At 49.4% G+C, this 13,837-nt stretch overlaps 1 protein-coding gene across 1 annotated transcript in view; it reads right to left on the bottom strand.

Moving 5' to 3' along the window:
• Nucleotides 1-13,837, bottom strand: part of LOC309808824 (forkhead-associated domain-containing protein 1-like) — a gene marked incomplete at both ends in the record, with an annotated part of 100,151 nt that overhangs the window by 18,490 nt on the left and 67,824 nt on the right. The window contains 4 exons of the mRNA XM_082629398.1: nucleotides 5,492-5,692; nucleotides 6,545-6,697; nucleotides 7,736-7,819; nucleotides 10,555-10,662. Of these exons, the coding sequence (XP_082485524.1) occupies nucleotides 5,492-5,692; nucleotides 6,545-6,697; nucleotides 7,736-7,819; nucleotides 10,555-10,662 (546 nt within the window). The remainder of the gene's footprint in view (nucleotides 1-5,491; nucleotides 5,693-6,544; nucleotides 6,698-7,735; nucleotides 7,820-10,554; nucleotides 10,663-13,837) is intronic.

The following is a 13,837-nucleotide window of genomic DNA, read 5'->3' as shown; positions in this document are numbered from 1 at the left end:
ATAAAGACGACAATAGTACCTGGCTCATTGGGCTGTTGGAAGATGAAAGTACACAGTACATGTAAAACAACTAACACAGTGACAAGTACCCAGGAGGAGTTAAACAAACCATGGTTCCTACCCTCCTCTTAGGAACTGTGAACACACAAGGCTCTTAGGACTGCTTGCGTATGGTGATGAGTGACTGGGGGATCCCCTGCTGGCCTCAGTAATGGGAAGTACCTTGAATCACTTATCATGGTGGACTAACACATAAAAAGTTTTTGAGCCAGCTTCTTCTTTTTTTTTAGCGGTACGTGGGCCTCTCACTGTTGTGGCCTCTCCTGTTGCGGAGCACAGGCTCCGGACGCGCAGGCTCAGCGGCCATGGCTCACGGGCCCAGCTGCTCCGCGGCATGTGGGATCTTCCCGGACCGGGGCACGAACCCGTGTCCCCTGCATCGGCAGGTGGACTCTCAACCACTGCGCCACTAGGGAAGCCCCTGATGGCTTAATTTTGCAACCCATGTTTCTTTACGGGAATGTAAGACTAGATTTAGAGACAGAGGCTTCAGTGACTCCTGAAGCCTGGGGAGGGGACAGTGCACACATTGCTTGGCCCCGCTATTACTAGGATAGAGATCATGGTCTTTCCTTGTTTTAGTTCTGATTTTGAAGAACAGCTAGAACTGTGGGCCACATCTCTCTTGGTTTCACGCACACTCAGACTCTGCCATGATTACAACGACAGTAATACAGGGGTTGGGGAGGGGCTGGGTTGCCGGGAGCAATGCAGCGCCCCTGTTCTCTATGCTCTCGGTGAGGGGCAGGCACTTACAGAAAAGTGCATCTGGATTTTGCCTCTCTTTTTTTTCTTAAACCCCACATTTGTTTATTTATTTATTTTTTTGGCTGTCTTGGGTCTTCGTTTCTGTGAGAGGGCTTTCTCTAGTTGCGGCAAGCAGGGGCCACTCTTCATCCCGGTGCGCGGGCCTCTCACTATCGCGGCCTCTCGTTGTGGAGCACAGGCTCCAGACGCGCAGGCTCAGTAGTTGTGGCTCACGGGCCTAGCTGCTCCGCGGCATGTGGGATCCTCCCAGACCAGGGCTCGAACCCGTGTCCCCTGCATTAGCAGGCAGACTCCCAACCACTGTGCCACCAGGGAAGCCTTGCCTTTCTTTTTAAACACGTTTAAAAGAAATTCACACCACCTTCTGGATTACCTTAGACATATCCTGGCTGGGGTTGCTTAATCACCAGAGTTGAAAATCACTCCTCTATTCTCATTCATTATTGTAAGAATGTCAAATTTGCGCAGCCTCTCTGGAGAGCGCTTTGGCAAGTAGTATCAAGGATAAATGTTGGAGTTTCCCAGGTGTGGCCCTGGGCTCTCCCTTCTCATTCAATACTTTCTTCCTAGTGATACCATTCACACGTATGGCTTTAATCACCATCCATCCATCCACCCGTCCATCCATCCCATCTGACTAAGCACCCGCTATGTGGCGCATGTTCTTCTGGGTTACAGGGCCACATCACTGATACGGTTGGATATCCAGGGTGACAGCTGCGTCCTTGGCACCTCACTTTGGATGTCTACAGGCACCTCACACTCATCTTCCCTCTCAAACCTGGTCCTCCTGTGGCATTCTTTACTCTGGATTTTAGTGAAGGAACCACATCTGTACTTTTAACACAAGCCAGAAACCTGGAGATCTGTAGCCCCCTTTCTCTCCATCACTTCCCTTCTAGCCATATCTAACTCCATCACTGAGGCCTGTTGATTCATCTCTTAAATGCCCCTGGAATCTTCTCTCTTGCTCCGTCCCCTCCATTGCCACAGTGAGGGCCACCATCGTGTCTTGTGACAGCCTCCTAACTGCTCTCCCGGGGTTCTGTGCTGGCCACCTTCCTGTACATTTTCCACTCGTGGCCAAGATGACTGTCTCCAAATGCAAGCCTGTTCCATCAGTTCCTTACTTAAAACCTTTCGTGGGCTTCTCTCTGCTCTCAGGTTAAAGCAGAGCTTCTTACCAGCTCTCTGCAAGCCCCCGGCCACACCATGATACAGCCCCTGTGGACCTCCTTCACCAGTCCCTGCCCTCCGCCTCCATTTCTTTTAGTCCCGTGAGTTTTCCATGCTTCCTTCGATCCCACCACGCTGCTCCCTCCACCCAGAATGCCCTCCCCTCCCCTCTTTGGCAAATAACTCCTATGCACCCTGCAGTTGCCCTGCCGTCCCTGACCAGGTCAGAGCCCTGCACTTCTCCTTCAAAGCAACTGTCATGATTAAAGTTTTACATGTGAGTGATTTTTCAGTTAATGCCCCACCCCTATTCCTCCCTGAGACCCTAAGATCTACAAGCGCAGGGAGAGTGCCTGTTAGTTCCCCAATATTTTATTATGAAAGATTTCAAATGTACAGTGAAGAGGGAGGAATTTTACAGCCAACATCCATATACCCCATAACCTGAATTCTACCTGTTTCTGACCCCATTATATTTCCAACCTGCACTGTGCCTGGTATCTAGGAGGCCTGCGATAAATCTTTGTTGAATGAAAGTGGTTCATATCCTTCCACATCTAGGATGATAAAGATAAGATGAACAGGTATGTGTGAATAATATTTATGTCAGCCTCATCTATTAAGTGTGAAAAACTGGAAGCAACTTAAATGCCCATTATAGAGGACTGGCTAAATAAATTACGGTACACCCTTCAGAATGGGGTTCCTTGCCATCAGTGACAGCGATGATGTAGATCTGTGTGTATTGACATGGAAGGGTGCTCCAGATGTACTGTTAGGAATGAAACTAAAGGAAATTGGGTATAATATGACATTATTCTTTTGTAAAGTTAAAAAATCAATACACGTGGATAGGTAGTGCCTATTTTATGCCAGGTACTATTTTAAGTACTTTACATGTATCAATGCATTTTAATCCTCACAAAAATCCTAAGGGGTGAGTATTCCCTATTATCCCCATTTTACAGGTAAAGAAACAGGCACAGAGAGGGGAAGTAACTTGCCTAGAATCACACAGCTCTTTCCATGGGAAAATGCCCTGGAAGTTCCACACAAAATATGATCGTAGTGACGATACCAAACGCTAGCGAGGATGTGAAGCAACAGGAACTCTCATTCATTGTTGGCGGGAACGCAAAACAGCCACTTTGGAAAAGAGTTTTGTGGTTTTCTTAAAAACTAAACGTACTCTACGGACTTCCCTGGTGGCCTAGTGGTTAAGAATCCGCCTGCCAATGCAAGGGACACAGGTTCAAGCCCTGGTCTGGGAAGATCCCACATGCCACGGAGCAACTAAGCCTGTGTGCCACAACTACTGAGCCTGTGCTCTAGAGCCCGTGAGCCACAACTACTGAGACCGTGTGCCACAACTACTGAAGCCTGCGCACCTAGAGCCCATGCAACGCAACAAGAGAAGCCACTGCAATGAGAAGCCCGTGCACCACAAGGAAGAGTAGCCCCCGCTTGCCGTAACTAGAGAAAGCCCGTGCGCAGCAATGAAGACCCAATGCAGCCAAAAATAAATAAAATAAAATAAATTAATTAAAAAAAAAACTAAATGTACTCTAACCACACGATTCAGCAACCGCGCCCTTGGTATTTACTCAAAGAAGTTGAAAACATGTCCACACAAAACCCTGCATGTGGACGTTTATGGCAGCTTTATTCATAACTGCCAAAACTTGGAAGCCACCAGGATGTCCTTCAGTAGGTGAATGGATAATGGAATATTATTGGGCACTTAAAAAGAAAAAAAGAGCTATCAAGCCATGAAAAGACTTGGAGGAAACGAAAATGCATATTACTAAATAAAAGAAACTAATCTGAAAAGTTGTATGATTCCAACTACATGATATCCTGGAAAAGGCAAAAACTATGGCGACGGTAAAAAGATCTGTGGTTGCCAGGGGCTGCGGGGGGGCTGGGAGGGAGCACAGAAGATTTTCAGGGCAGTGAAACTATTCTTTTTTGGGGGGGGGATAGGTTCTTTTATTTGGAATAAAAATGTCCAGTTTTGAAAAGAAAAGACGTTATCTTAAAAACTTAAGTCCTCAAACCACAGGTTTCCCCATGACGAGTTGAATTCCTGAACACTGCAGAGGGATTACTGGAGATGTTGATTACTTAAGGCACTAATAGGAAGGCACTGAAGAACAGCAGGGCCAGGCTTCAATCAGACAAACATGCGCTGCCCTGGAGGAATTGCATAGGCTGGCTTTGAAGTTGGCTTCTCCTTTGCTTCTTTTTATTTTGTTAAACTTGTAGCTTTACTTTCCTCAATTTCTAGAATATCAGTTTCTAGATATTTGGGTTTATGGGTTATCATCATTTTGCTTTATTACCACGTCCCTGATCTGTAACTTCACCCACCCCACTTCCCCTCTATGGACTCCACAGGTGGCTTTTAATGAATTCTGCGTACTTTCTGTTACTGTGTAGTTACAGAGTGACCTGAGAAGTGAAACTCATAAATCGAGTTGACCTAATACCAGGGCTTTGTGCACAGAATCCACCAATCTGCTCAGAGATGGCCTGATCTGAACCACATCCCCCGCCGTGCTCCCTGGCTTCTGCTTAGGGCAGTAGATTTGGGATCAAAGGCACCTTCAGGACTGGACCATCTTCCCGGTGGAGCATCGTGATTTACAGGGCCTCTGGGTCCTCCCCGGGGTGGGCCTCATTATTGGTGGACCTGCTGGTCTCAGGACTTAATGAAGCTCAGGTTGTTGATGTCTCATCGCAGAAAGAATTCAGTGAGAGACAAAGTGATAGGTAAGACGTGGACTTATTTAGAGAGAAACACACTCCACAGACAGAGCGTGGGCCATCTCAGAAGGCGAGAAAGGCCAGGGCAGGGAAACGATTCTGTATGATATTATAATGGTGGATACATGTCATCACACATTTGTCCAAGTCCAAACCCATAGGATGTACAACACCAAGAGTGACCCCTACACAGCACTGTAAATCAACTACACTCCAATAAAATTAAAATGAAAAAGAGTGAACCCTAATATAAACCATGGACTTTGGGTGATTAGGACGTGTCAATGTAGGTTCATCAGTCCTGACAACTGTACCTCTCTGGTGCTGATGCTGATAAATGGGGGAGGCTGTGTATGAGTGGGGACAGGGGGTACCTGGGAAATCTCTGTATCATCCTCTCAATTTTGCCATGAACATAAAACTGCTCTAAAAAACGTCTCTACTCTATATATGTATATATATGGTTACTTCTGAGAGAGAAGATTTAGCATAATTTCGATTTTTCCTTTTGCCACTGTCACGTCTCATTTTTCTCCAGTAGTCACATCTCACTTGTGTACTTTTTTCCAGGAACACTGCTTCTCAAGTGGTGAAGCAAAGTGAAGTCTGGAGAAGGGAACACTTGGCCACATACCTAAGAAGCCTCCCTCAATAGATGTCCCATCGTGATCAGATTCAACGCAATATTTCAGTCATGTAACTATGTGAGAAAAGAGTTTCAATCACCTTTGTCGGAGCTGGAGAACTGGATCCCCACCTCGTGGAGGAGATGCTCCGTTTCCTCCAGCCAGGACAGTGACAGGCGCAAGATGTCCAGTGCCACCTTCTGGAGCCCTGAGACAGGTGGGCTCACCTGCAGGTGCTGCAGGAGGTCGACCTCCTTCTTCAGCTCATTGCTAGAGCAAGACATTGTCATGCACGCCTGGAAAGAGATGAGGTCGTGAGGAGCCCGGGCACCATCGCCAGAAATACCACCTGACGGTTGTGACCCATACAGAGCAGTGTTCTTGACGGGCCCGTGAAGCAGGCAGAGCCGTATGTTGGCCGCCCTGTGACGGCCCAGTTTTACTTCCCTTTTTCGGGGGGCGGAAGGAAGGAGGCAGCTTTTATTTCACGTGCACTCTAACTGGGACTCTGGATGGACAAATAGACCCTTTGTTTAGGTATAGGCAATTCCAAAGCCAAATTGCCAAGGACGATTTGGCTGAAAGGGGAAGCAAATTTGGTTACAGAATTCCTGCTGAGATCAACACACAAGCTGGTCATAAAGTGCGGTTTCCTGATTTGAAAGAGTGCTGACAAGCCAACATTTGCCCAGACTCCCCAAATAGTAGCTGCATATTTCCAGAGAAAGCAGAAGCAGCTGCCTGATGTGATAAGCTGGATCCCTGCGTGGGGGCCATGAAGTGGGGGCTCTGCCAGACCCTCTGGTCCAATAAGGGTAAGAGCAGCCTTCCACTGCTGGGACAGAAAAGAAAACTGCAAATAAAGAGCAGAAGGTTTCTTTGGTTTCTCTGGAAATAACACGGGGCTGTTTTTTTTCCCCCGGGGTCTGGGGCCTCCCAAAGGCAGTACTTGGAGTGTGTCGGGCAGCTTCTCCTTGGCCACACCAAGTTCACCTGGGAGGCATTTCTGGAGGTCCTTTGTTTTCTGATCTCAAACAGATTTCTCCAACAAGAGAAAAGGTGGACTAAAAGCAGAGCTGGACAATTTCCTGAACAAGGAGCACAAAAATGAGACACAGGGGACATTTGAGGAATGGAGAAGGGGGCACCTGGCAACTGTCTAAGGATGTCTTCAGCTTCTTGATGTTCTGGGTGATTTCCTCCTCTTTGCAGCTGCTGAGCTGGGTCTCCTTCTGCAGGGTCCGCTTTTGCTGCCAAACGTTGCTATTGTCCTCTGTGACCCTGCTGCTCTTTTCTGGTAACTGGTGAGAAAAAGAAAAAAAAAAAAGATTTAAAATGCAGGGTGGGGCTTCCCTGGTGGCGCGGTGGTTGGGAGTCTGCCTGCCGATGCAGGGGATGCGGGTTCAAGCCCTGGTCTGGGAAGATCCCACATGCCGCGGAGCAACTGGGCCTGTGAGCCACAACTACTGAGCCTGCGCGTCTGGAGCCTGTGCTCCGCAACAAGAGAGGCCGCGATAGTGAGAGGCCCGCGCACCGCGATGAAGGGTGGCCCCTGCTCGCCGCAACTGGAGAAAGCCCTCGCACAGAAACGAAGACCCAACCCAGCAAAAATTAATTAATTAATTAATTAATTAAAATGCAGGGTGGCTCTGGGGGGAGGGGACCTGGAGGGCTTCAGCTTAAGCTCGGAGGAGGGAGGTCCTGGTGTGTTTTGGGGTTGGCTCTGGAGCGTGGATATTGGCTCTGTTACCGGGGCATGTTTCCCAGGATCAGAGATGGTGTTTTAAGAGCCAAAGGCCTGTCATGTGGCCACGAGTGTGTTCTAGATTCTTCTGCATTCTGGGAGGGATTCATCACGCTGAGCCTGATGCTGTGGGCTCCTAAAAAGGAGGTCGTCCGAGAGAAGCCCGTGGTATGATCTTGTGACCCGCGCGCTGACACCCAGGATTGGAGAGGATAAACGGAAGGATAATAAGGCATCGTTACAGCCAGAGGCCCACCCTCACTGCCATCCGCCACTTCAGGAGGAACGAGCGAGCGAGGACGCACCGTCCATGCTGAGGCCGCCCCTTTCCTCGCGGGGCTAACGGAGGTTCACCGTGCGGGTCTGCCGACCAGACACAGTCCTGGGTGGTTTAATTTGATTTTCACAGAAACACTGCAAGGGAGTTTAACTGGCTTTTACTTGAAAAGCCAGGAAATCCCAGAAAATCAAAACAAATCTTTATGGTGTAGCAACAGTGTGAAAATTATGTGCCACCAACAAAAAACAGGAACATATGCTCCCAGTGTCTGGAGCCCCGGGTCCCTGAAGGAGAAAGTGGGGAAGAGAGACGAGCCTGCTGATTGGAGACGGGTTTGTCCTGGAACGGTTTCACGCGTCCGCAGGTGGCCTTGAGGACCTGACCTCTGAAGAGCTCCAGCTGCAGCACAAAGAAAGGGAAGGGGATGAGGTGAGGGGCGCAGCTGCAGCGGCACGGCTGGGGGAGGCGCCTCCGTCGCTGGGTCTGGGAGAAATCGGTGAGAAGGCTCTGCACGCCTTTAGTGGTCCTTATGGGTAATTAACACCTTCACCTCTCACCGGAAGGGGCAGTGCCCACACAGGAGAGGGGGACAGCAGGTTTTAATGACTTTTCAGGTGTGCCCGCCTAACCTAGCCGACGCACACGGTCAGCACACACACGTCTCGGGCTCTCGGAAGAGCCACTTGCTGCCAATTATCCAGTGGGAAGTCCAGGGCCGGGAGCGCTCTTCCGTAATTGCTACGTTGGCACCAGGCTGTGAGATAAACATTGAGGCTGTCAGCCCGGGTAACTCGTGTCATCAGCAAGGGCGCCTGGGGAGAGAAGGAGGAGCTGCCTGCTGCCGTTTTGTGCCTTAGACCTTGTGTCCTGAAGACGACGTCTCCTGTACTCCTCTCCAGGTCCCCGGAGCCTGGTGCAGCGCCTGCCACACAGCAGGCACTCAATAAACGTTCATCGAATGCTTAGAACAGAAACACCTGTCAAGTCAGATGTTCAAAGTCCTCTCCTTCAGTTCAGCCAGTTTTTACTGAGTGCCTCCCTGATGCTGGTGTCTTCATATTACGGATGATGAAACAACGCAGTTAAATTAAGTCAGGGCTTCTAGAATGACGAGTTCAAGATGCCCCAGGCTCATGAGACTTGAACGGCAAAGACCCAAGTTTCTCTGGAAATTTCCCAACGTGATGGCCCTTGGACTGGGTTTTTGGCTCACTGGCAAAATGTGGTCATGAAAGGCTCTAAAACAGAGCCCTGAAGGACCACAAGGGCCACAGAATCAATGAGAACGTGAACAGGTCCTAAGACACAGGAGTCTGCTGCACACCAGGGAGCTCTGGGAAGCCAAGTAGAGGAATTGTGACTCTCCTAAGGACACCTCTGCAGTCATCCTGCCAGAAGCCAGCTGGGTGATTGGAGGGACTCTGGGTCGTCTGCTGGTTTCATGGCCAAGGGAGGGTCCTAGGTCGCCCGAGGAAGAGGTTATGCAGAGGGCCCTGTGGGCAATGGCCCGTGTTATCACCAGAGGCGCCCTACAGGACTGCTTGGTGGGGGGTGGGGGTGGGGAGGGACAGGTCCTGCTGGATGGTGGGCTGAGTCCTGTGGTCACTGGCCTGGGGAAGGGCAGGACCTCAGGCCGGGAGCGGGCTGTGGAGACAAGGGGGTGAAGCAGCAAGGCCCAGGCAGCGCAGAGAAGCCTTGTTCGTCCTTTCTCTCTCGAGTCTAGACCTGGAGGAATCTCAGTGTCTCTGAGGGTCTTCCTGGATGACCCCTGGCCAGAGCCATGACCAGGCGCTCGGCAAGTGGCGCAGATCATGCCCTCAAGGCGGGTGTTCGCCGTGGGTGCAGAGTGCCAGCAAGGTGAGGGGTAGCCCAGGTGCACGGAGGGAAGCCCAGGCTGGCGGGCTCTCTGCCTTGCTAAGGGGTCGGCACCCTGCAGGAGAAAGGACACCGGGGGTGATGGTGTGGAAGTTGGTTGAAGAGGCTTTCAAACCTGCCTGAGGGTCAGCATCATCATTTAACTTGTGGGTGCCTCTGAAGTTCAGCGCGTGGGACAAATTCCGGTCACACTGATGGTTCAGGCTTGGATGCTACCAAACTCAAGGGCTTTGGGAGCTGGGCTGGGTGGGACGGAGGGCTCCTTTAAGGATCGTGGTTCTTAACCTTTTTTGGTGGTTTACAAATCCTTCTGAGCATCCAATGAGTGACGAGGTGGACTCACTCTCCCAGAAAAAGAAAAGCACAAACACATACACGCAAAACGTTCTTGGTCCCCCTGGAGCCGTGGCTGCCAGGAGAGGATGCCTTGTGGAGGGGCCCAAGATGGGCTGCCCTCGGTGGGCTGTGTTCTGGAGGGCCAGTGCCCCATCTTGGGTTCTCGTTTGCTCTCCCTTAGCCTTTGGTGAAGGCTCGTTTGCATGTTCTGGCCCTCATGTCTGTGCCACGTGTCAGAGGAAGGGCCACTGGGCCATCTTGGGTCAGAGGCCTGGGAAATGGCCCTCTCCCCACCCTGCCCACCTCCACCTGGCATAAGCTGTGGTATTCTGGGTTTTACTTTATTAAGAAAAGTGGCAGGACTTCCCTGGCGCTCCAGTGGTTAAGACTCCATGCAGCCACTGCAGGGGGCACGGGTTCCATCCCTGGTCGGGGAACTAAAATCCTGCAAGCCACGCGGTTCGGCCAAACAAAACAAACAAACAAACAAACAGAAATGTGGCAATTCCCTGGGGACACTGACTGTAGCATCTCTTTGGGGGCCCAGAGGAAGAAAGATCGCTCTAAATGTCAGGACAAAAAATGTGAAGGAGAAAGTGCTAGAAACACCACCGGGGTCAAGAGCTCAAACCCTTCCCAAGAGGGAACCGCACAGCTGGTTCACTGGGGTGGGCCTTGAGCTGGGACTGGCTGCTTGGTCAGGGTCTCAGGCAACAGCAAACACTGGAGTGGGCAGCTTCCCAGAAGGAAAAGCCTCTTTAGTGAAATCCACGGGGACGCGGAAGCTGCACAAAGCCCTGCCCCTGAGATAAGCGGGTGAACTAAGGCAGGCCGTCTTCCTCCTCATTCATCCCTGCCGGCCGCTTGGGTGCGGGATTCCGTGGAGAGCACGGGCCCGTGAAGGGGCTCTGCAGCACACCTACCTGACCTACTGCCCTTTCCAAATTGGCTTTAATGAGGTTTTCTCTGTTCCTCATTTCTTTCAGCTGAAGCAATTTCCTTCTGCAATCCTCCCGAAGCTTCTCTTCCACCTGAAAGGATGATGAAAGTGTGGGCTTGCTGCTAATGTGATCATCATGCCCTCTGGGGAAACTCTTCTGGGTGGGCTAATGGCAGTGGGGGAGTCCCTGAGGGGTAGGGACAGCTGCAGCCCAGCAGCAGGGGTCACAGGCATGCACAGGGTGGAGGCAAACTCACAGGGAGTTGCCCCCTACGGGAAAGGGCCGAGCTCTGCACCCGGGGCTCAACTATGTTCTACCGCACACTCCCATCCCAGGTTGGTCCCTAACAAGCCGTACGACACTCGGAAAGTTACTTCACTGCTCCGTGACTCAGTGTCCTCATCTGTCAAATGGGAATGATGATACTAGTATCACTGCATAGAGTCATTGTGGGGATTCAATGTTTGGAATAGTGCTTAAGGGCTCTGTGAGAGTGTTAAGTACCGTTGTAACCTATGAAAGGTGGACGGGAATGTCCGCCGTACAGTCTCGTTCTAATAACTCGTGATGGGTACTTGGAAATGTTATGATTGGGTTTATTATCATAACTGTTTGTCGTTACCACTTTGAGCACACTCACTGGTGGTAACCTCTCTGGAGGCTTGCCAAAGCAATGTCTATTAAGAATTGCAGCCTGCAAAGGAAGGCGTTTAAAGTGGAGAAGCTTGCCTACTTTTCCCCCCTTGCTTGGGTAACAGTCAACGCACGGTAAGCTTGGGAGTGCTCCACGCTACCCTTGGCTGGCCAGTGTAGGCCTCGCAGCTGCTCAATTCTTGGATGCACCTGCTGAGCCCTGGGCCCTGGCACTAACAGGAAATGAGGCAAACACTCGTAAATAAATGGAAAGTTTTTGTGCTGAAACAAATTCACAGGCTGTGTTTTTAGGGATCTGAAGAGGGGGATCACAGGGATGTTATAAAAGACCCAGAAAAGCCCTTAAGAGCTTTCTTCTGAGTAGTGTGGCCCAGTGGAAGAGCCTCTACCCAGCTCCGTTACCTTGGAAAAGTCATCTAAGCTCTCTGGGCCTTAGTTTTCTCCCAGGTCTAAACATGCTCTGACTTCTATTTCAGCAGCCTGTTTCATATGCTGCAAAAGCCAAGTCCAGCCTTGGACTCTGCCCCTGTTTGTGTTCTGCATGAACAGCCCCCGTTCCTGTCCCCAAGCCTCAGAGTCACCTTCAGCGGCCGCCCTGCTCCCTCTCTCACACTTGGGGGTCTCACGCCTGTCCTCCAACCCCTCTCAAATGCAAGCTGGACTGTGACAACTGGCCTCCTCGCCTCAAGTTTAGTTTCTTCCAGTGCAATCTTAACGGTACTGTGAGAGTTACCCTGCTATAAGGCAGCTCTGTCCACCAGAACTTTCTGCAACGGTACAGGTACTCTGAGCGAGGCTGTGTTGTCTAATACGGCAGCCACCAGCCACATCTGGGGATCGAGCACTCGAAATGGGGCTGGTGTGGCGGAGGAACTGAATTAAAATTTTATTTAATTTTCATTAATTTCAGTGTAAACAGTAGCATGTGGCTGTTTGCTATGCCAGGGTAACTGAAGTCAGACAAACCTGAAGTCAGACAAAACCGACTGTGCCATTGGGCTAGTTACTTTACTAGTAACTAGTAGCCTTGACTTTCTCATCTGTAAAATGGAGAGGATGATTTCTAGATCACAGCGCTGTTGTAAAGATTAAGAGGTGAAAAGTTCAGGGTAACGCCTAGTACGTGAGAAATTGTAACTCTCATTTTCACCCTAATTACTGTCCACGAATGTCATTGCATCAGTCACTTGTTCAGGAGGCTTAGTAGCTCCCCACTGCCTGTGTGGTACAGAGCCCAAGCGCCTGAACTAAGGCAAAACACCAAGCCAGAGATTCAAGAAGCCCCTACGAACTCTGTACGAGGTAAATAAAACTGGATCCACACCTAGATAAACCATAATAAAACTGCTGGAAATCAAGGAAAAAGACAATCTTAAAAGCAACCGGAGAAAAAGACAGATTATGCAAAGGTACAACAGTTAGGCTTACAGATGACTTCTAAATAGAAATAATAGGAGCCACAAGACAATAGTGACATATCTAATGCTGTATCTAATGTGCTGAAAGAAAAGAGTTGCCATTGTAGAATTCAATACGCAGTCAAATGTGTTTTAAGAATGAAGGTTAAATATACATCTCCAGACAGACACACAGGCACATTTGAGAATTTGTCATCAGCAGAGCCACAATGAGGGAAAACATTAAAGGGTATTCTTCAGACACAAGAAAAATGAACCCAGGTGGGTGATCAGAGATGCAGAAAAGACAAGCAACAGTAAGGGTAATGTGTGGATATGATACTGACTATAGAAAAACACTAATAATGTCTTGTGGGGTTTTAACTATCAAGAGGAGTTTAGAAAATGACACTAATGGCTTATAAATCTAGAGGGGGTAAGTGAAGTTAAGGTGTTTGAAACTCATTGCACTGTCAAGGAGAAGGGCATCATTATCAACTACTATTGCCTCTTGGTAAGTTAAGAATGCAGGGCTTCCCTGGTGGCGCAGCGGTTGAGAGTCTGCCTGCCGATGCAGGGGACATGGGTTCGTGTCCTGGTCCAGGAGGATCCCACATGCCGCAGAGCGGCTGGGCCTGTGAGCCATGGCCACTGAGCCTGTGCGTCCAGAGCCTGTGCTCCACAACGGAAGAGGCCATAACAGTGAGAGGCCCGCGTACCGAAAAAAAAAAAAAAGAATGCACTTTATAGTCTTCAGGATGACTACTAAGATAATAGTAGAAGAGTGAAAAACTTAATTAATGTGTGATTTTGGTGAGTCAAGGATGAATGCTATTGTCTTACTATGACTAAAAGAATAGTAAAAAAGTGAAATATTTCCAAGCTAATAGAGGGGGAAAGTGGAATAAGAGAAAACCATCCACTCAGAAGGAGGCAAGAAAGGAGAGAAAAAGGAACATACCACAGATGGTACATCTGGTATTGAGCAAGAAGGTAGATTTAAACCCCAGTACACGAGTAATTACATAATATAAATGGACTAAAAGTCAAAGATGGTCAAACTGTATTTTGTAAAAATGATACGCTATTTGAAGGCATATGTCTAAAACTTAAGACAAAAATTGACAGAGAACATATGAAAAAGATAAGGTATGAAAACTCTAACCAACAGAAAGCCAGTGGTGAAGCTAAATGACAAAGGAGACGTTAAGGGA

Source organism: Mesoplodon mirus, assembly GCF_964341445.2.
Source record: "Mesoplodon mirus genome assembly, chromosome: 7".
Classification (NCBI taxonomy): Eukaryota; Metazoa; Chordata; class Mammalia; order Artiodactyla; family Ziphiidae; genus Mesoplodon; species Mesoplodon mirus.
The sequence above is the reverse complement of the archived record's forward strand: the minus strand, read 5'-3'. Positions and strand labels throughout refer to the sequence as shown.